Consider the following 22,589-nt stretch of genomic DNA (forward strand, 5'->3'; position numbering starts at 1 on the left):
CTCTCTGACCCTTTCCATCTCTCTCACTCTCTCTGACCCTCTCCTCTCTCTCTCTGACCCTCTCCATCTCTCTCTCTGACCCTCTCCATCTCTCTCTCTTTCTCTCTCTGACCCTCTCCATCTCCCTCTCTCTGACCCTCTCCATCTCTCTCTCTGACCCTTTCCATCTCTCTCACTCTCTCTGACCCTCTCCAACTCTCTCTCCCTCTCCATCTCTCTCTCCCTCTCCATATCTCTCATTCCTCTCTCTCCCTTGTATTTCTCTCCCCTTTTGATCTCTCCCCCCTCCCTCCATTTCTTTCTCCCTCTCCAACTCCCTCTCTAACTCTCTTTCTCCCTCTCCATCTCTCTCTCTCTTTCTTCCTCTCCATCTCTCTCCTTCATCTCTCTCTCCCCTTCTACACCTCACTCTCCCTCTCCACCTCTCTCTCTCTTTCTTCCTCTCCATCATCTCTCTCTCCCCTTCTCCACCTCACTCTCCATCTCCATCTCTCTCTTCCTCTCCATATCTCCCACTCCTCCCTCTCTCCTCTGCATTTCTCTCCCCTTCTGATCTCTCCTCCCTCCCTCCATCTTTTTCTCCCTCTCCAACTCCCTCTCTAACTCTCTCTCTCCCTCTCCGTCTCTCTCCGTCTCTCTCTCCCTCTCTCTCTCCCTCTCCATCTCTCTCACTCCTCCCTCTCTCCTCTGCATTTCTCTCCCCTTCGGATCTCTCACCCCTCCCTCCATCCCTTTCTCCCTTTCCACATCTCTCCCTCTTTCTAGCTCTCTCTTTCCCCCACCCTCTTTCTTTCTCCTTGCCATTCTCTCTCTCTCTCTCCACCAACCCCAACCTCCCTCTCTGTCTCTCTCTCTCGGACCCCTAACCGGTAGGAAACTCCACCCACCCCCAACCTCTTACCACCCTGTGCCAAAAGTAGAGAAGGTCTCTGAGACCGGGTAGCACACCGATACCCGCACCCCCCTCCCCATCGACTGGATGCCTAGTCCTGGGACTCCTGTTCCCAAGAGAAGAAGGGACAAAGATTGGGGAGCCCCCTCGACTGAGGCTCGGGAGGGGAGAGGGTGCTGATGGTCCACAGGGTGGGAGCAGGAGGTCACTAACACTCAGACACCGCCCAGTGCAAAATATCGAGGCAAAGTGATGGCGGGAGTGAGAGAGAAGGGGGAGGGAACCCAATAAGTAAAGAGTATTCCCCACTGAGGGGTTGGTGATGGAGGATGGAGTCAGAGAGACTAGAGATGGAGGGATAGGGACTGAGGGGTTGGGGTTGGAGGATGGAGTCAGAGAGACTAGAGATGGAGGGATAGAAGCTGAGGGATTGGTGATGGAGGATGGAGTCATAGAGACTAGAGATGGAGGGATAGGGACTGAGGGGTTGGGGATGGAGGATGGAGTCAGAGAGACTAGAGATGGAGGGATAGCGACTGAGGGGTTGGCGATGGAGGATGGAGTCAGAGAGACTAGAGATGGAGGGATAGGAGCTGAGGAGTTGGTGATGGACGATGGAGTCAGAGAGACTAGAGATGGAGGGATAGGGACTGAGGGATTGGTGATGGAGGATGGAGTCAGAGAGACTAGAGATGGAGGGATATGGACTGAGGGGATGGCGATGGAGGGTGGAGTCAGAGAGACTAGAGATGGAGGGATAGGGACTGAGGGGTTGGCGATGGAGGATGGAGTCAGAGAGACTAGAGGTGAGGGATAGGGACTGAGGGGTTGGAGATGGAGGATGGAGTCAGAGAGACTAGAGATGGAGGGATAGAGACTGAGGGGTTTGGCGATGGAGGATGGAGTCAGAGAGACTAGAGATGGAGGGAGAGGGACTGAGGGGTTGGTGATGGAGGATGGAGTCAGAGAGACTAGAGATGGAGGGATAGGGACTGAGGGGTTGGGGTTGGAGGATGGAGTCAGAGAGACTAGAGATGGAGGGATAAGGACTGAGGGGTTGGTGATGCAGGGTGGAGTCTGAGAAACTAGAGATGGAGGGATAGGGACTGAGGGGTTGGTGATGGAGGATGGAGTCAGAGAGACTAGAGATGGAGGGATAGGGGGACTGAGGGGTTGGCGATGGAGGATGGAGTCAGAGAGACTAGAGATGGAGGGATAGGGACTGAGGGATTGGCGATGGAGGATGGAGTCAGAGAGACTAGAGATGGAGGGATAGGGACTGAGGGATTGGCGATGGAGGATGGAGTCAGAGAGACTAGAGATGGAGGGATAGGGACTGAGGGATTGGCGATGGAGGATGGAGTCAGAGAGACTAGATATGGAGGGATAGGGACTGAGGGATTGGCGATGGAGGATGGAGTCTGAGAGACTAGAGATGGAGGGATAGGGAGTGAGGGGTTGGTGATGGAGGATGGAGTCAGAGAGACTAGAGATGGAGGGATAGGGACTGAGGGGTTGGAGGATGGAGTCAGAGAGACTAGAGATGGAGGGATAGGGACTGAGGGGTTGGTGATGGAGGATGGAGTCAGAGAGACTAGAGATGGAGGGATAGGGACTGATGGGTTGGAGGATGGAGGATGGAACCTGAGAGACTAGAGATGGAGGGATAGGGACTGAGGGGTTGGCGATGGAGGGTGGAGTCGGTGAGACGAGAGATGGAGGGATAGGGACTGAGGGGTTGGTGGTGGAGGATGGAGTCAGAGAGACTAGAGATGGAGGGACAGGGACTGAGGGTTTGGCGATGCAGGATGGAGTCAGAGAGACTAGAGATGGAGGGATAGGGACTGAGGGGTTGATGATGGAGGATGGAGTCAGAGAGACTAGAGATGGAGGGATAGCGACTGAGGGATTGGTGATGGAGGATGGAGTCAGAGAGACTAGAGATGGAGGGATAGGGACTGAGGGGTTGGTGATGGAGGATGGAGTCAGAGAGACTAGAGGTGGAGGGATAGGAACTGAGGGGTTGGCGATGGAGGTGGAGTAAGAGAGACTAGAAATGGAGGGATAGGGACTGAGGGGTTGGTGATGGAGGGTGGAGTCTGAGAAACTAGAGATGGAGGGATAGGGACAGAGGGGTTGGTGATAGAGGATGGAGTCAGAGAGACTAGAGATGGAGGGATAGGGGGACTGAGGGGTTGGTGATGGAGGATGGAACCTGAGAGACTAGAGTTGGAGGGATAGGGACTGAGGGATTGGTGATGGAGGATGGAGTCAGAGAGAATAGAGATGGAGGGATAGGGACTGAGGGTTTGGTGATGAGGATGGAGTCAGAGAGACTAGAGATGGAGGGATAGGGACTGTGGGGTTGGTGATGGAGGATGGAGTCAGAGAGACTAGAGATGGAGGGATAGGGACTGAGGAGTTGGCGATGGAGGATGGAGTCAGAGAGACTAGAGATGGAGGGATAGGGACTGAGGGGTTGGTGATGGAGGATGGAGTCAGAGAGACTAAAGATGGAGGGATAGGGACTGAGGGGTTGGTGATGGAGTAGGAGAGACTAGAGATGGAGGGATAGGGACTGAGGGGTTGGTGATGGAGGATGGAGTCAGAGAGACTAGAGATGGAGGGATAGGGACTGAGGGGTTGGCGATGGAGGATGGAGTCAGAGACTAGAGATGGAGGGATAGGGACTGTGGGGTTGGTGATGGAGGATGGAGTCAGAGAGACTAGAGATGGAGGGATAGGGACTGAGGAGTTGGCGATGGAGGATGGAGTCAGAGAGACTAGAGATGGAGGGATAGTGACTGAGGGTTTGGCGATGGAGGGTATGTCAGAGACACTAGAGATGGAGGGATAGGGACTGAGGGGTTTGTGATGGAGGATGGAGTCAGAGAGACTATAGATGGAGGGATAGGGACTGAGGGGTAGGAGATGGAGGATGTTCTGCTCACCCACCCCCTACCCCAGGACTCAAGAATACGCTCAAATCGGAGCAGTGAATAGACTGGCTGAAAACTGAGAGTGTTAAAGATCCCAACACAGCAGGAAGACATCATTGTGAGGGGTTTGGATCCATTGGGATTGTGTACAGTGGGAGTGAACGAGAAGGGGTTTGGGTCCATTGGGATTGTCTACAGTGGGAGTGAACATGAAGGGGTTTGGTTCCGTTGGGATTGTGTACAGTGGGAGCGAACGGGAAGGGGATTGTGTACAGTGGGAGTGAACGGGAAGGGGATTGGGTCCATTGGGATTGTGTACAGTGGGAGTGAATGGGAAGGGGTTATTGTCCATTGGGATTGTGTACAGTGGGAGTGAACAGGAATGGGTTTGAGTCCATCGGGATTATGTACAGTGGGAGTGAACGGGAAGGGGTTTGGGTCCATTGGGATTGTGTACAGTGGGAGTGAACGGGAAGGGGATTGGGTCCATTGGGATTGTGTACAGTGGGAGTGACCAGGAAGGGGTTATTGTCCATTGGGATTGTGTGCAGTGGGAGTGAATGGGAAGGGGTTTGGGTCCATTGGGATTGTGTACAGTGGGAGTGAACGGGAAGGGGATTGGGTTCATTGGGATTGTGTACAGTGGGAGTGACCGGGAAGGGGTTATTGTCCATTGGGATTGTGTGCAGTGGGAGTGTATGGGAAGGGGTTTGGGTCCATTGGGATTGTGTACAGTGGGAGTGAACGGGAAGGGGATTGGGTCCATTGGGATTGTGTACAGTGGGAGTGACCGGGAAGGGGTTATTGTCCATTTGGATTGTGTACAGTGGGAGTGAACGGAAAGGGGTTTGGGTCCATTGGGATTGTGTACAGTGGGAGTGAACGGGAAGGGGTTTGGGTACATTGGGATTGTGCACAGTGGGAGCGAACGGGAAGGGGTTTGGGTCCATTGGGATTGTGTACAGTGGGAGTGAACGGGAAGGGGTTTGGGTCCATTGGGATTGTGCACAGTGGGAGTGAACAGGAATGGGTTTGAGTCCATCGGGATTATGTACAGTGGGAGTGAACGGGAAGGGGTTTGGGCCCATTGGGATTGTGTACAGTGGGAGTGAACGGGAAGCGGTTTGGGTCCATTGGGATTGTGTACAGTGGGAGTGAACGGGAAGGGGTTTGGGTCCATTGGGATTGTGTACAGTGGGAGTGAACGGGAAGGGGTTTGGGTCCATTGGGATTGTGTACAGTGGGAGTGAACGGGAAGGGGTTTGGGTGCATTGGGATTGTGTACAGTGGGAGTGAACGGGAAGGGGTTTGGGTCCATTGGGATTGTGTACAGTGGGAGTGAACGGGAAGGGGTTTGGGTCCATTGGGATTGTGTACAGTGGGAGTGAACGGGAAGGGGTTTGGGTCCATTGGGATTGTGTACAGTGGGAGTGAGCGGGAAGGGGTTTGGGTCCATTGGGATTGTGTACAGTGGGAGTGAGCGGGAAGGGGTTTGGGTCCATTGGGATTGTGTACAGTGGTAGCGAACGGGAAGGGGTTTGGGATTGGGATTGTGTACAGTGGGAGTGAACGGGAAGGGGATTGGGTCTGTTGCAGATTCTCCGTAATGGTGTTTTGCGCTGTTGGTCTCGCGCTGTCCTGTGTCCTTCGCTGAGAGAAGAAACCTCAGCCAGTGGAAGGAGGACCTGAACAATCCCCCCTTCACACCCCCTGTCAAAGACACGGACCTGGCTGGCGATGGAGACTCCCTGCAGACCAGACTGACGCGGGCGCAATGGGGAACCGGGGTTCGAGGGAGAGACGGAGAGGAGCCGGGGGAGCTAAGACCACCCTCCTCACTATCTCCCGCGCAGCCTCCTCCAGCCAAGCAGCCCTCGACTGCCCGGTCCTGGTGCCTTCCAGCGAAGCTACCTGGTCCCTAGCGAATGATGTGCCATAGACTCTTTTGACGCGCGGGGTGTGCGCCCAGTATTGCATGCCCCTCTCTCGATATTTTTGATGGATTACCGCCGGGGGCCGGGGGGGGCCCTGGGGACCCACTCTGAGGTGCCACTCGCCTCCGCCTGATCCTCGGTCCCCCACCTTTTGCACCCTCCCCCCCCCTTCACGGAGATCGAAACCCTCCCGATAAACCCCACCACCCTGTGGCCCACACCCCCCCACCCCTGCCATCTCAGTGCCTGAAGACGGCGCGATATTGGCCAGTGCTCCTCCCTAGACTAAATGCTCCCTGGGCATTTTAGACAGGAACCCCACCACCCACCACCCCGCCCCCAACCCACCTCTCCCCTCCACCCCTTCTTCACTCCAGGAACGCCGAGCATTTTAGGATCTCCCCTCTCCTGATTGTCACATTTTGAGCAGTGTAATTTTTCATCCATCAGAGATTGTTGGCATTTTTTTTCCAATGAGAATATTAAAAAATGAATCATGATTTTTACAACCTTGTGCCTCCCTTGTCTCTTTCCTGTTCTGCTGCCCCCCCCGCCCCCAGTCGATCACCTCTTGCCTTTCGTTGGGAGTAGGAGGAGGCCTCTCTACCCGGCGAGTACCTGATCCGCCCTTAATCCAGCCTGTGGCTGATCTTCTCCCTCAACTCCACCTTCCCGCACTCTCCCCACATCCCTCGATCCCCTCAGTGTCCAAAAATCCTCTCGATCTCCCGGTCTTGAACCTACTCGATGACGGAGCACCCACCGCTCTCTGGGGTAGGAGAATTCCAAAGATTCACAACCCTCCCCGAGTGAAGACATTTCTCCTTCATCTCAGCCCAAAATGTCCGACCCCTTCTCCTGAGACTGGGACCCCCCGTGTTCTAGACTCTCCAGCCCGGGGAGGGGGAGGGAAACAGCCTCTCAGCATCGACCCTGTCAAAGCCCTTCAGAATTTTCTACCTTTCAGTGAGACGACCTCCCATTCTTCGAAACTCCAGGGAATAGAGACCCATTCTCCTCAATCTCTCCTCCTGGGACAATCCCTCTCATCCCAGGGACCAGTCCTAGTGAACCTTCGTTACTCTCCCTCTAGAGCAGGGATGTCCTTCCTCAGGTAAGGAGACCAAAACTGGACCCAGAGCTCCGGGTGTGGTCTCACCCACGCCCTGTATCATTGTAGGAAGACCCCTTCACTCTGAAACTCCAATCCCTTTGTAATGTAGGGTCACAGACCATTTCCCTTCCTCATCGCTCGCTGAATGATGCAATCTTTATGAAACAGGTGGCCATTCGGCCCATCTTGCTGGATCTGTACCCTCACCGGCAGTGATTCCTGCACACAGATACATGAGTCCCTCCCGATACAATCCCTCGCCATTTAAAAAAATATTCTGCTCCTCCACTCTCCCTTACCCAAGTGGATAACCTCACATTCCCCACAGCATCCTCCATCTGCTCCCTAACTCCATCCACCCATCTTTGCCACCCCCCCCATCTCTTTTTCAAGCACAGCAGCGTCAATGTGCCAGGCTTGGCGGGGGAGGTCTGCCCCCCCCGCCGTCTGTCGTTGACTTATCGATGCATCCACGCCCTCCCTCATAGCGCTCCTCCCGCCACACACAAATATCCCCATGTAAACAGTCACGGCGTAATGACCGCCTCCCACCAGTGGCGGCGCTGGAGAGGCAGCACCTCAGCCACGGGGCTGGCCCTCACTGCTCGCGATGCCGGGTTGGTCCTGAGGCTTACATCGCGACCCGTGACCCATTGGGACAGGCGGGAGGCCATTCAGCCCCCTCCTGTTCCTCCAATCGACGAGCCTGAGGCTGATCTATGACCTAACTCCATCGACCCAGGTTGAAAGGTAAGGGGTCGCTCATTTAAGACAGAGGCGAGGAGCATTTTTGTTCTCTCAAGAGGGAACTCCCTCCCTGAAAAGATAATGGAAGTTCCAACACAAAACCAGAAACAGAACTACCTGGAAAAACTCAGCAGGTCGGGCAGCATCGGCGGAGAAGGAGTACAGTTGACGTTTCGAGTCCTCATGACCCTTCAACAGAACTAAGTAAAAATAGGAAAGGGGTGAAATATAAGCTGGTTTAAGGTGGGGGGAGGGGTGGGACAAGTAGAGCTGGATAGAGGGCCAGTGATAGGAGGAGATAACCAAACGCTGTCACAGACAAAAGGACAAAGAGGTGTTGAAGGTGGCGATATTATCTAAAGGAATGTGCTAATTAAGAGTAGAAGACAGGACACGCAAGGTGCAGATGGCTCTAGTGGGGTTGGGGGAATACTAAAAGGTAGAAATAAACAATGGGTGGAAATACATTTAAAAGTAATGGAAATAGGTGGGAAAAGAAGAATCTATATAAATTATCGGAAAAAAACAAAAAGGAGGGGGAAGAAACGGAAAGGGGGTGGGGATGGAGGAGAGAGTTCGTGATCTAAAGTTGTTGAACTCAATATTCAGTCCGGGAGGCTGTAAAGTGCCTAAGTCGGAAGATGAGGTGCTCGTTCCTCCAGTTTGCGTTGAGCTTCACTGGAACATTGCAGCAGGCCAAGGACGGACATGTGGGCATGAGAGCAGGGTGGAGTGTTGAAATGGCAAGCGACAGGGAGGTTTGGGTCATGCTTGCGGACAGACCGAAGGGGGTTCCGCAAAGCGGGTCACCCAGTCTGCGTTTTGGTCTCTCCGATGTAGAGGAAACCGCATTGGGAGCAGCGAATGCAGTCGACTAAATTGAGGGAAGTGCGAGTGAAAGGCTGCCTCACTTGGAAGGAGTGTTTGGGCCCTTGGACGGTGAGGAGAGGGGGGAAGTAAAGGGGCAGGTTTTGCACCTTCTGCGGTCGCATGGGGTGTTGCCGTGGGAGGGGGTTGAGGAGTAGGGGGGGTGATGGAGGTTCCAAACCTCTCCCGCCCTTGGTGTGAAGAAGCGTTTCCGAATTTCACTCCCGGTAGGTCTGACTCTAAATTTAGACTCCGCCCCCCTCGTCCTAGGCTCTCTCCAAGCGGTGTAAATTGTGTCTCTCTCTCCTGAGCCTATCAGTTCTCCCGAATATCCTGGAAACTTAACGATCGAATCGTTCCCTTAACCTCTGAAATTCCGGGGCATAGAACCCGAGTTTGTGTTTAATCTCCACCCCCACCCTCCACCCCACCTCGTCCCATAACCCCCTCGGAGAGCAGGTATCGTTCCGATAAATCAGCCTATCTTTCCTAAGGTGTGGAGTCCTGAACTCCCCCCCCCAGCCCCCCAAAGGAGCTCCAGATGTGCTGTAAAGAGGCTGCTTCTCTCCAGCTGGGATGAAGTTTTTGGGAAATTGAACCATATTTTCCAGAGGCAGATGAAGTTTCCCCGAAATTGGGATACAAAGTTCCGCTGAAGTTGAAGAAAAGCTGTCCCAAATTTTGGGAGCGGCGTTGGGGCGAACCTTTCTGTTCCAGAAGTTCTGCAGGAGTTTCCCCCCCTAATTTTGAGGAAGTTTTTCAGAAGTCGGGTGAAGTTTTTTTTTGTTTTCCGGAAGTTGGGGAAAGTTTCGGAAGTTGGAGAAAGTTTGGCTGAAGTTGGGGAAAAGTTTGGCTGAAGTTGGGGAAAAGTTTTCTGAAGTTGGGGAAAAGTTTTCTGAAGTTGGAGAAAGTTTGGCTGATGTTGGAGAAAAGTTTGGCTGAAGTTGGGGAAAAGTTTTCTGAAGTTGGAGAAAGTTTGGCTGAAGTTGGGGAAAAGTTTTCTGAAGTTGGGGAAAAGTTTTCTGACGTTGGGGAAAAGTTTGGATGATGTTGGGGAAAAGTTTGGCTGAAGTTGGGGAAAAGTTTGGCTGAAGTTGGGGAAAAGTTTTCTGAAGTTGGGGAAAAGTTTTCTGAAGTTGGGGAAAAGTTTGGCTGAAGTTGGGGAAAAGTTTTCTGAAGTTGGGGAAAAGTTTTCTGAAGTTGGGGAAAAGTTTTCTGAAGTTGGGGAAAAGTTTGGCTGAAGTTGGGGAAAAGTTTTCTGAAGTTGGGGAAAAGTTTTCTGAAGTTGGGGAAAAGTTTGGCTGAAGTTGGGGAAAAGTTTTCTGAAGTTGGAGAAAGTTTGGCTGAAATTGGGGAAAAGTTTGGCTGAAGTTGGGGAAAAGTTTTCTGAAGTTGGAGAAAGTTTGGCTGAAGTTGGGAAAAGTTTTCTGAAGTTGGAGAAAGTTTGGCTGAAGTTGGGGAAAAGTTTGGCTGAAGTAGGGGAAAAGTTTTCTGAAGCTGGGGAAAAGTTTTCTGAAGTTGGGGAAAAGTTTGGATGACGTTGGGGAAAAGTTTGGCTGACGTTGGGGAAAAGTTTGGCTGAAGTTGGGGAAAAGTTTTCTGAAGTTGGGGAAAAGTTTTCTGAAGTTGGGGAAAAGTTTTCTGAAGTTGGAGAAAGTTTGGCTGAAGTTGGGGAAAAGTTTTCTGAAGTTGGGGAAAAGTTTTCTGAAGTTGGAGAAAAGTTTTCTGAAGTTGGGGAAAAGTTTGGCTGAAGTTGGGGAAAAGTTTTCTGAAGTTGGGGAAAAGTTTTCTGAAGTTGGGGAAAAGTTTGGCTGAAGTTGGGGAAAAGTTTTCTGAAGTTGGGGAAAAGTTTTCTGAAGTTGGGGAAAAGTTTGGCTGAAGTTGGGGAAAAGTTTTCTGAAGTTGGAGAAAGTTTGGCTGAAATTGGGGAAAAGTTTGGCTGAAGTTGGGGAAAAGTTTTCTGAAGTTGGAGAAAGTTTGGCTGAAGTTGGGAAAAGTTTTCTGAAGTTGGAGAAAGTTTGGCTGAAGTTGGGGAAAAGTTTGGCTGAAGTAGGGGAAAAGTTTTCTGAAGCTGGGGAAAAGTTTTCTGAAGTTGGGGAAAAGTTTGGATGACGTTGGGGAAAAGTTTGGCTGACGTTGGGGAAAAGTTTGGCTGAAGTTGGGGAAAAGTTTTCTGAAGTTGGGGAAAAGTTTTCTGAAGTTGGGGAAAAGTTTTCTGAAGTTGGAGAAAGTTTGGCTGAAGTTGGGGAAAAGTTTTCTGAAGTTGGGGAAAAGTTTTCTGAAGTTGGAGAAAAGTTTTCTGAAGTTGGGGAAAAGTTTTCTGAAGTTGGAGAAAGTTTGGCTGAAGTTGGGGAAAAGTTTGGCTGAAGTTGGGGAAAAGTTTTCTGAAGTTGGAGAAAGTTTGGCTGAAGTTGGGGGAAAGTTTGGCTGAAGTTGGGGAAAAGTTTTCTGAAGTTGGAGAAAAGTTTTCTGAAGTTGGGGAAAAGTTTTCTGAAGTTGGAGAAAGTTTGGCTGAAGTTGGGGAAAAGTTTGGCTGAAGTTGGGGAAAAGTTTTCTGAAGTTGGAGAAAGTTTGGCTGAAGTTGGGGGAAAGTTTGGCTGAAGTTGGGGAAAAGTTTTCTGAAGTTGGAGAAAGTTTTCTGAAGTTGAATAAACTGTGACCAAAGTTGGGGGAAAGTTTTGATAAGTTTTTTGCTGAAGTTTGAAGGAGGGGTGGAGTTAGCCGGAAGTTGGGCTATTGGTCCGAGAAACGCGTCCAATTTCCCGGCGCGTCAGTTTCCTTCCCGCGCTTTCACACCCCGCCCTCGCCCAAGTCATTTATGAATGAGTTGTGTTGGCCTTGGCCCCGCCCCCACCACCACCCAGACGGTTGCCAGGGCGACGGGCCTGTTTGTTTGCGCCTCCCCCTCCCGCTTGTCCCGCCTCCCAACCCCTCCCCTCCCCCCCACCCCCCACCACCCCTGAAAGCCACAGACCAGGCATCCAACCCCCTCCCACACCCCACACGACGTCTGAAGTGTGGGATTTTCTACAGAGGTGTCGACAGAAGCAGGGACTGAGGGACGTGTGACTGAATTACCCCAGCACCACCCCCCCACCACCACCACCATCACCCCTCGCCCACCACCGATACCCTCCGAAAGTGAGAGAGCTACGTTGGCAGGTAATAGGGAGGTGGGGGCATCGGTCAACATTGGGGAGCAGTAATGTTGAGGGCAGGGTGCAGAAGGGGAGGTAAGACAGATTCAGGGGTATAAGTGTGGGCGAAGTGCGGTCAGGAGGTATTGGTGCTCTGGGTAATTGCTAACATCGAGGGGTGGCATCAGTGTTTGACTGGCAAAGGACAAGTGTCTCTATCCCTGTCCCACTGCACATACCCCGAAGGGTTTATCAGGACCCCTGTGTTAAATGAAGCAACTGAGAAAAAACAGCCCTCCGACAGTGCGGCGCTCCCTCAGGGCTGACCCTCCGACAGTGCGGCGCTCCCTCAGCACTGACCCTCCGACAGTGCGGCGCTCCCTCAGTACTGACCCTCCGACAGTGCGGTGCTCCCTCAGCACTGACCCTCCGACAGTGCGGCACTCCCTTAGCATTGACCCTCCCAAAGTGCGGCGCTCCCTCAGCGCTGACCCTCCGACAGTGCGGCTCTCCCTCGGCGCTGACCCTCCGACAGTGCGGCGCTCCCTCAGTACTGACCCTCCGACACTGCGGCACTCCCTCAGCACTGACCCTCCGACACTGCGGCACTCCCTCAGCACTGACCCTCCGACAGTGCGGCGCTCCCTCAGCCCTGACCCTCCGACAGTGCAGCCCTCCCTCGGTACTGACCCTCCGACACTGTGGCGCTCCCTCAGCACTGACCCTCCGACAGTGCGGCGCTCCCTCAGCACTGACCCTCCGAAAGTGCGGCGCTCCCTCAGCGCTGACCCTCCGACAGTGCGGCGCTCCCTCAGCGCTGACCCTCCGACAGTGCGGCGCTCCCTCAGCGCTGACCCTCCGACAGTGCGGCGCTCCCTCAGTACTGACCCTCTGAGAGTGCGGCACCGCCAAAGACTGACCAGTCACTTCACATTGTAGTGTACAAGTCTCTGGGCCAGGATTTGAATTCCACCTTCAGATTATCTGACCACATACACTTGGCTGCCCTTGTACATGAACCACAGGAAGTTACCGTGCGGGTACAGCGAGCGATGAGGAAGGGAAATGGTCTGTGAGTCTTCATTACAAAGGGATTGGAGTTTCAGAGTGAAGGGGTCTTTCTACAATGATACAGGGCGTTAGGGAGACCACACCTGGAGCTCTGGGTCCAGTTTTGGTCTCCTTACCTGAGGAAGGACATCCCTGCCCTAGAGGGAGTGTAACGAAGATTCACTAGACTGGTTCCTGGGATGAGAGGGATTGTCCCAGGAGGAGAGATTGAGGAGAATGGGTCTCTATTCCCTGGAGTTTCGAAGAATGAGAGGTCGTCTCACTGAAAGGTAGAAAATTCTGAAGGGCTTTGACAGGGTCGATGCTGAGAGGCTGTTTCCCCCCCTCCCCGGGCTGGAGAGTCTAGAACACGGGGGGTCCCAGTCTCAGGAGAAGGGGTCGGCCGTTTTGGGGCTGAGATGAAGGATAAATGTCTTCACTCGGGAGGGTTGTGAATCTTTGGAATTCTCTACCCCAGAGAGCGGTGGGTGCTCCGTCATCGAGTAGGTTCAAGACCGGGAGATCGAGAGGATTTTTGGACACTGAGGGGATCGAGGGATGTGGGGAGAGTGCGAGAAGGTGGAGTTGAGGGAGAAGATCAGCCACAGGCTGGATTAAGCTGGAGTTGAGGGGGAAGATCAGCCACAGGCTGGATTAAGGGGTGAAGCAAGCTCAAGGGGCTGAATGGCCTCCTCCTATTTGAAGACAGAGATCGGGAGATTTGTTGGACACTGAGGGGGTTTCGAGGGATACGGGGGAGAGTGCGGGAAGGTGTAGTTGAGGGAGAAGATCAGCCACAGGCTGGATTAAGTCTCGAGGGGCTGAATGACCTCCTCCTGCTCCTGCCTCTCCAGTTATCATCGATCACGGACCCCGGGAGAGGCTACTTGGTGCAGCATTGGGCTTGACCCCCACCCTCCACCGATTAAGCCCACGTCCATCGAGGGGATGGAATCCATCGCTTCTCCCCACGTGAAAATACAGCTGACCATCCGGTCCCAGTGCATTCACTTGCCGGGATTGGGGTGGGGGCTGGGTGAGGGGGCGAGGGTTGGGTGTTGGGACTGGGGGGTGGGGAGCGTGTTTGGAGTGAGGGGGGGGTGGAGGTCAAGGTCGAAGGTCAAGTTTGGTGCGGGGTGGGGGAAATGTTTGGAGGTTCGGGCGTTGGTTTTCACCTCTCACTCACTCTCTCCCACCTTCTCTCTCTCTTCCTCTCCTCCCTCCCTCCATCCCTCCCTCCCTCCACCTCTCCCTCCATCCATCCCTCCCTCCCTCCATCCATCCCTCCCTCCATCCCTCTCTCCATCCCTCCCTTCCTCCCTCCATCCATCCCTCCCTCCCTCCATCCCTCTCTCCATCCCTCCCTCCCTTCCTCCAACTCTCCCTCCATCCCTCCCTCCCTCTATCCCTCCCACCCTCCCTCCCTCCCTCCAACCCTCCCTCCCTCTCTCCATCCGTCCCTCCATCCCTCCCTCCCTCCCTCCATCCCACCCTCCCTCCATGCATCCCTCCCTCCCTTCATCCCTCCATGCATCGCTCCCTCCCTCCATCCCTCCCTCCATCCCTCAACTCCTCCCTCCATCCCTCCCTCCATCCATCCCTCCCTCCCTCCATCCATCCCTCCCTCCATTCCTCCTCCCTCCCTCCATCCCTCCATCCCTTCCTCCCTCCGTTCTCTCCTCAGCTTCAATGAGCAGTGCCTCGGCCGGCTCCCACCCAGACTCGAATCCCCGCCGGCCCGTCTCGCCCCCGCCATGAGCTACCGCGGCAACGGCTACTACCGGAGGTCCCCTCCCTCACCTCCTCCCCCACCTCCCCCCCAGCCTCCCCCCCAGCCTCCCCCCCCAGCTCCCCCTCACCCCCACCACCCGCTCCCGCCCGGCGTGGGGCTGGCCAGCCTGGGGGGCATCGCCCAGCTCACCCCCTCCCTCTTCCTGAGCGGCGGGGGCGCCGCCACCAACCGGCACGCCGTCTACGCCCGGGGCATCACCTGCATCGTCAACGCCACCCTGGAGATCAGCAGCCCCCGCTGGCCAGACGTGGAGTACCTCAAGGTGCCCCTCCCGGACCTGCCCCACGCCCCCCTGTCCCTCTACTTCGACACGGTGGCTGACAAGGTCCACCAGGTCTCCCGCAAGAACGGCCGGGCCCTGGTCCACTGCGTGGCCGGGGTCAGCCGCTCGGCCACGTTGTGCATCGCCTACCTGATGAAGCACCACAAGCAGAGCCTGCGGGAGGCCCACAGCTGGGTCAAGTCCCGGCGCCCCGTCATCCGCCCCAACTACGGCTTCTGGCGGCAGCTGATCGACTACGAGAAGCGGCTCTTCGGCAAGAACACCATCCGCATGGTGCCCTCGCCCGTGGGCATGGTGCCCGACATCTACGAGAAGGAGACGCGGGGCCTGATCCCCTACTGGGCCTTCCGATGAGGGAAGTCGTGGCCCTGATGATTTTTGTGGGGTGGGGAGGGGTTGGGTTGGGGAGTGGGGGAGGGGGGGGAGCGGAGAGGGGTGGGGGGGGGGAGGGAGGGAGGGAGGGAGGGAGGGAGAGGAGACGAAGACAAAAAAAAACAGTAATTCTGGATTAACGGAAAAATAAAACTCCTGCCATCCAAAAACAGAGGAACGGAGTGAGATTGGGGAAGTTGGAGGGAGGCGGGCGTCAGACTGTGGTCTCTCGGTCCGGTCCGCGGGATCGAGGAGACAGAGGCTCCTTAATTTCGTCTGAAAGTCAAAATTAGGCTCAATGAAGATCATTAATCTCGAGGTGAAGACAGATCTAACCTGGATCCTGGTGAAGATCCTGATCTCGCCGTGAAGACAGATCTAACCTGGATCCCAGTGAAGATCTCAATCTCACTGTGGAGACTGATCTAACCTGGATCCCAGTGAAGATCCCAATCTCACCGTGAAGACAGATCTAACCTGGATCCCAGTGAAGATCCTGATCTCACTGTGAAGACAGATCTAACCTGGATCCCAGTGAAGATCTCAATCTCACTGTGGAGACAGGTCTAACCTGGATCCCAGTGAAGATCTCAATCTCACCGTGGAGACAGGTCTAACCTGGATCCCAGTGAAGATCTCAATCTCACCGTGAAGACAGATCTAACCTGGATCCCAGTGAAGATCTCAATCTCACTGTGAAGACAGATCTAGCCTGGATTCCAGTGAAGATCTCAATCTCACCATGAAGATAGATCTAACCTGGATCCCAGTGAAGATCCCGATCACACTGTGAAGCCAGGTCTAACCTCGATGCCAGTGAAGATCCTGATCCCGCTGTGAAGACAAATCTAACCTGGATCCCAGTGAAGATCCTGATCTCACTGTGGAGACAGATCTAACCTGGATCCCAGTGAAGATCTCAATTTCACTGTTGGGACAGATCTAACCTGGATCCCAGTGGAGATCCCAATCTCACCGTGAAGACAGATCTAACCTGGATCCCAGTGAAGATCCCAATCTCACTGTGAAGACAGATCTAACCTGGATCCCAGTGAAGATCCTGATCTCGCTGTGAAGACAGATCTAACCTGGATCCCAGTAAAGATCCTGATCTCACTGTGAAGACAGATCTAACCTGGATCCCAGTGGAGATCCCAATCTCACTGTGGAGACAGATCTAACCTGGATCCCAGTGGAGATCCCAATCTCACTGTGATGACAGATCTAACCTAGATCCCAGTGAAGATCCTAATCTCGTTGTTGAGGCAGATCTAACCTGGATCCCAGTGAAGATCTCAATCTCACTGTGGAGACTGATCTAACCTGGATCCCAGTGAAGATCCCAATCTCAATGTGGAGACAGATCTAACCTGGATCCCAGTGAAGATCTCAATCTCACTGTGGGGACAGATCTAACCTGGATCCCAGTGAAGATCCCGATCTCACTGTGAAGACAGATCTAACCTGGATCCCAGTGAAGATCTCAATCTCACTGTGGAGACAGATCTACCCTGGATCTCAGTGAAGATCTCAATCTCACTGTGGAGACAGATCTAACCTGGATCCCAGTGAAGATCATTAATCTCGCCGTGAAGACTGATCTAGCCTGGATCCCAGTGAAAATCCTGATCTCACTGTGGATACAGATCTAACCTGGATCCCGGTGAAGATCCTAATCTCACTGTGGAGACAGATCTAACCTGGATCCCAGTGAAGATCCCAATCTCAATGTGGAGACTGATCTAACCTGGATCCCAGTGAAGATCCCAATCTCAATGTGGAGACAGATCTAACCTGGATCCCAGTGAAGATCCCGATCTCACTGTGAAGACAGATCTAACCTGGATCCCAGTGAAGATCCCGATCTCACTGTGAAGACAGATCTAACCTGGATCCCAGTGAAGATCCTGATGTCACTGTGGAGACAGATCTAACCTGGATCCCAGTGAAGATCTCAATCTCACTGTGGAGACAGATCTAACCTGGATCTCAGTGAAGATCCCAATCTCACTGTGGGGACAGATCTAACCTGGATCCCAGTGAAGATCTCAATCTCACTGTGGGGACAGATCTAACCTGGATCCCAGTGAAGATCCTGATCTCACCGTGAGGACAGGTCTAATCTGGATCCCAGTGAATATCCCAATCTCGCCATGGAGACAGATCTAACCTGGACCCCAGTGAAGATCCTGATCTCGCTGTGAAGACAGATCTAACCTAGATCCCAGTGAAGATCCTGATCTCACTGTGGAGACAGATCTAACCTGGATCCCAGTGAAGATCTCAATCTCACTGTGGAGACAGATCTAACCTGGATCCCAGTGAAGATCCCGATCTCACTGTGAAGACAGATCTAACCTGGATCCCAGTGAAGATCCCGATCTCACTGTGAAGACAGATCTAACCTGGATCCCAGTGAAGATCCCAATCTCACTGTGGGGACAGATCTAACCTGGATCCCAGTGAAGATCTCAACCTCACTGTGGAGACGGATCTAACTTGGATCCCAGTGAAGATCCTGATCTCGCCGTGAAGACAGATCTAACCTGGATCCCAGTGAAGATCCTGATCTCGCTGTGAAGCCAGGTCTAACCTGGATCCCAGTGAAGATCTCAATCTCATTGTGAAGATAAACTTAACCTGGATCCCAGTGAAGATCCCAATCTCAATGTGGAGACAGATCTAACCTGGATCCCAGTGAAGATCCCGATCTCACTGTGAAGACAGATCTAACCTGGATCCCAGTGAAGATCCCGATCTCACTGTGAAGACAGATCTAACCTGGATCCCAGTGAAGATCCTGATCTCACTGGAGACAGATCTAACCTGGATCCCAGTGAAGATCTCAATTTCACTGTGGAGATAGATCTAACCTGGATCCCAGTGAAGATCTCAATCTCACTGTGGAGACAGATCTAACCTGGATCCCAGTGAAGATCTCAATCTCACTGTGGAGACAGATCTAACCTAGATCCCAGTGAAGATCCCAATCTCACTGTGGGGACAGATCTAACCTGGATCCCAGTGAAGATCTCAATCTCACCGTGGAGACAGATCTAACCTGGATCCCAGTGAATGTTTGCTCTCAGGATGGTGACTGCAGATTCAGGGTTTTGCTGGGGGCTCCATAGGCTGCCGCCTGAGATGCCCACTCACTGTGCTGCCAGTGCCTGTGTGGCATGAGGAATTGGCGGAGCGAGGGTCGATCTGTACCCTCCCCTGAGAGGTGTCAAACCTGGGGGAAAGGGTGGGGGAAGCAGCTTTATCCGGGGTTGGGGGGAGCGTGTGTTGCTGGTCCGAGGGGTGTTCGTGTTGACAGAAGGTTTAAAGCTTCAGATGAACAAGGGTTTCTTGCCGCTCTTCCTCAAGAGCGTCGAGGAGGTGGGGCCATTGAATCCATGTCGCTGGTGTCCAAGCCAAAAGGAACCCGTCCGCGTTAACATTAACCCATTGGATCCTCTCTACCCCGGGTACATTAACCCATTGGATCCTCTCTCTCCCGGGTACATTAACCCATTGGATCCTCTCTACCCCGGGTACATTAACCCATTGGATCCTCTCCCCCGGGTACATTAACCCATTGGATCCTCTCCCCCTCCGTGTACATTAACCCACTGGATCTTCTCTCTCCCGGGTACATTAACCCATTGGATCCTCCACCCCCGCCGTGTACATTAACCCATTGGATCTTCTCTCTACCCCGTGTACATTAACCCATTGGATCTTCTCTCTACCCCGGGTACATTAACCCATTGGATCTTCTCCCCCCCCCCCCGGGTAGATTAACCCATTGGATCCTCTCCCCCGGGTACATTAACCCATTGGATCCTCTCCCCCTCCGTGTACATTAACCCATTGGATCTTCTCTCTCCCGGGTATATTAACCCATTGGATCCTCCACCCCCCCGTGTACATTAACCCATTTGATCCTCTCTACCCCGGGTACATTAACCCATTGGATCCTCTCCCCCGGGTACATTAACCCATTGGATCCTCTCCCGGGTACATTAACCCATTGAATCCTCTCCCCCGGGTACATTAACCCATTGAATCCTCTCTCTCCCGGGCACATTAACCCGTTGGATCTTCTCTCTCCCAGGTACATTAACCCATCGGATCCTCTCCCCCGGGTACATTAACCCATTGGATCCTCTCCCCCTCCGTGTACATTAACCCATTGGATCTTCTCTCTCCCGGGTATATTAACCCATTAGATCCTCTCTCCCGGGTACATTAACCCATTGGATCCTCCACCCCCCCGTGTACATTAACCCATTGGATCTTCTCTCTACCCCGTGTACATTAACTCATTGGATCTTCTCTCTACCCCGGGTACATTAACCCATTGGATCCCCTCTACCCTGGGTACATTAACCCATTGCATCCCCTCTACCCTGGGTACATTAACCCATTGGATCCTCTCCCCCCCGTGTACATTAACCCATTGGATCCTCTATCCCCCCGGGTACATTAACCCATTGGATCCTCTCCCCTGGGTACATTAACCCATTGAATCCTCCCTCCCCCGGGTACATTAACCCATTGGATCCTCTCTACCCCGGGTACATTAACCCATTGGATCCTCTCCCCCGGGTACATTAACCCATTGGATCCTCTCCCCCCCCGGGTACATTAACCCATTGGATCCTCTCCCCCGGGTACATTAACCCATTGGATCCTCTCCCCCGGGTACATTAACCCATTGGATCCTCTCCCGGGTACATTAACCCATTGAATCCTCTCCCCCGGGTACATTAACCCATTGAATCCTCTCTCTCCCTGGTACATTAACCCGTTGGATCTTCTCTCTCCCGGGTACATTAACCCATCGGATCCTCTCCCCCGGGTACATTAACCCATTGGATCCTCTATCCCCCCGGGTACATTAACCCATTGGATCCTCTATCCCCCCGTGTACATTAACCCATTGGATCCTCTATCCCCCCGGGTACATTAACCCATTGGATCCTCTCCCCCGGGTACATTAACCCATTGGATCCTCTCCCCCCGGGTACATTAACCCATTGCATCCCCTCTACCCTGGGTACATTAACCCATTGCATCCCCTCTACCCTGGGTACATTAACCCATTGGATCCTCTCCCCCCCGTGTACATTAACCCATTGGATCCTCTATCCCCCCGGGTACATTAACCCATTGGATCCTCTCCCCTGGGTACATTAACCCATTGAATCCTCCCTCCCCCAGGTACATTAACCCATTGGATCCTCTCCCTCCCGGGTACATTAACCCATTGGATCCTCTCCCCCCCCGGGTACATTAACCCATTGGATCCTCTCCCCCCCCGGGTACATTAACCCATTGGATCCTCTCCCCCCCCGGGTACATTAACCCATTGGATCCTCTCCCCCCCCCGGGTACATTAACCCATTGGATCTTCTCTCTCCCGGGTACATTAACCCATTGGATCTTCTCTCTCCCGGGTACATTAACCCATTGGATCCTCTCTCCCCCGGGTACATTAACCCATTGGATCCTCTCCCCCCCGTGTACATTAACCCATCGAATACTCTCCCCTGGGTAATTTAACCCATTGAGTCCCCACGCCGAGGTATACTAACGTGTTTATAGGTCCCCTCCACCACTCAACATTAAGCCATCACAGATACATGGGATAGATAAGGATCTGGCCCATATCCGGGTAGTCTCTCTGTCTCTCTCATTCGGGAATGTGGACGGAGGGCGAGGATTATCTAGACCAGGGCCTACAGCGATCGCTGTCAACACCATCATCACGGATGCTCCATCTCCGCACCCGGTTGTTCACCGTGTCGCTCGACTAGGCATTCAGAGACAGGATCACACGCTCAGGATCGGACAGCGGGAGACCAAGAGTGGACATGGAGGCAGCAAATCCGAATTCGATGTGTGATAATCATGTTACATTGACAAGTAGATTAACGTGAGAATGACACAGGGCGCTGGGCGGGGGGGAGAGGGGTTACTGAGTGACCGTGTGAGGGAGCTGGATGAACATCAGTAGAGATACAGTCAGTAACACAGGGCGCTGGGGGGAGAGGGGTTACTGAGTGACAGTGTGAGGGAGCTGGATTAACATCAGTAGAGATACAGTCAGTAACACAGGGCGCTGGGGGGAGAGGGGTTACTGAGTGACAGAGGGAGGGAACAGGATGTATTCTTTGACTCTGACTTGGATGGTTAGGAAATGTCCTTGGAGCCAATGGTTCAAATACACTTGTGACGAAAAGATTAAGTCTACACATTTATTTACATAACACAGTTCACCAATATACAAAATGTAATGTGGAAAAAGCCAAGGAGGGGAATGTGAGGTGGGCTCTCCCCTGGACCTAAGTGTTTGCCCTCCTCTCTGTCCACTCCCGTTCCTAACTGCTCCTTCCCTGCCGGCCCTTGGACCAGTCCCAGTGAGGCTGCCGCTCGGGCCGGAGCAGGCGATGAGGCTCCCAGCTCAGCGCGTTGGTCCTTCTCGTGTTCCTCTCTCCACCTCTGCCCTCTCCGTCTATCCCACTCCGCATCGGGTCGGGAGTTGTGGGGGGGTGGGGAGCTGTGTCCAGCGTTCCCAATAGCAGCAAGCAAACAACAGGACAGGGAGCTACTGACTTCACTCACACCCGAGACAGAGAGGGAGAGAGAGAGACAGAGGGAGAGAGAGAGAGAGAGAGAGAGGGAGAGAGACAGAGACAGAGAGAGTTAGAGAGACAGAGAGAGTGAGAGAGACAGAGAGAGTGAGAGAGAGAGAGAAAGCAATAGGAGAGAAGTGAAGGGGGAGAGAGAGGCAGAAATAGGTGGGGAAGGAGAGATATAGGGAGAGAGAGGAATAGAGAGGGAGGAGAGAGAGAGAGGGAGGGGGAGACAGGGAAGGGGGCAGGGAACAGGGTAGAGAGAGAGATACAAGGAGACAGAGAGGGGAGCGAGAGATGGACGGAGAGAGGGGGAGGGAGACAGAGAGGGGAGCGAGAGATGGACAGAGAGAGGGGGAGGGAGACAGGGGAGGGGAGAGAGAGATGGACAGAGAGAGGGGGAGGGAGACAGAGAGGGGAGCGAGAGATGGACAGAGAGTGAAGGAGGGAGACAGAGAGGGGAGAGAGAGATGGACAGAGAGAGGGGGAGGGAGACAGAGAGGGGAGAGAGAGATGGACGGAGAGAGGGGGAGGGAGACAGAGAGGGGAGAGAGAGATGGACGGAGAGAGGGGGAGGGAGACAGAGAGGGGAGAGAGAGATGGACAGAGAGAGGGGGAGGGAGACAGAGAGGGAGAGAGAGATGGACGGAGAGAGGGGAGGGAGACAGAGAGGGGAGAGAGAGATGGACAGAGAGAGGGGGAGGGAGACAGAGAGGGAGAGAGAGATGGACAGAGAGAGGGGGAGGGAGACAGAGAGGGGAGCGAGAGATGGACAGAGAGGAAGGAGGGAGACAGAGAGGGGAGAGAGAGATGGACAGAGAGAGGGGGAGGGAGACAGA

General features: G+C 53.6%; 1 protein-coding gene across 1 annotated transcript; it reads left to right on the top strand.

Moving 5' to 3' along the window:
* The first annotated feature begins 14,434 nt into the window (after window positions 1-14,434).
* On the top strand, window positions 14,435-15,109 carry LOC144677322 (dual specificity protein phosphatase 14-like). Its single transcript, XM_078537461.1, has one exon. The coding sequence runs from the start codon at window positions 14,435-14,437 to the stop codon at window positions 15,107-15,109; it is 675 nt and encodes a 224-aa protein (XP_078393587.1).
* The last annotated feature ends 7,480 nt before the right edge of the window (window positions 15,110-22,589 follow it).

Source organism: Cetorhinus maximus, unplaced genomic scaffold (assembly GCF_964194155.1).
Source record: "Cetorhinus maximus unplaced genomic scaffold, sCetMax3.hap1.1 HAP1_SCAFFOLD_2399, whole genome shotgun sequence".
NCBI classification, from domain to species: domain Eukaryota; kingdom Metazoa; phylum Chordata; class Chondrichthyes; order Lamniformes; family Cetorhinidae; genus Cetorhinus; species Cetorhinus maximus.

Coding starts and splice junctions, on each gene's coding strand:
- LOC144677322 (XM_078537461.1), top strand. CDS start 14,435: ATGAGCTACCGCGGCAACGGCTACTACCGGAGGTCCCCTCCCTCACCT.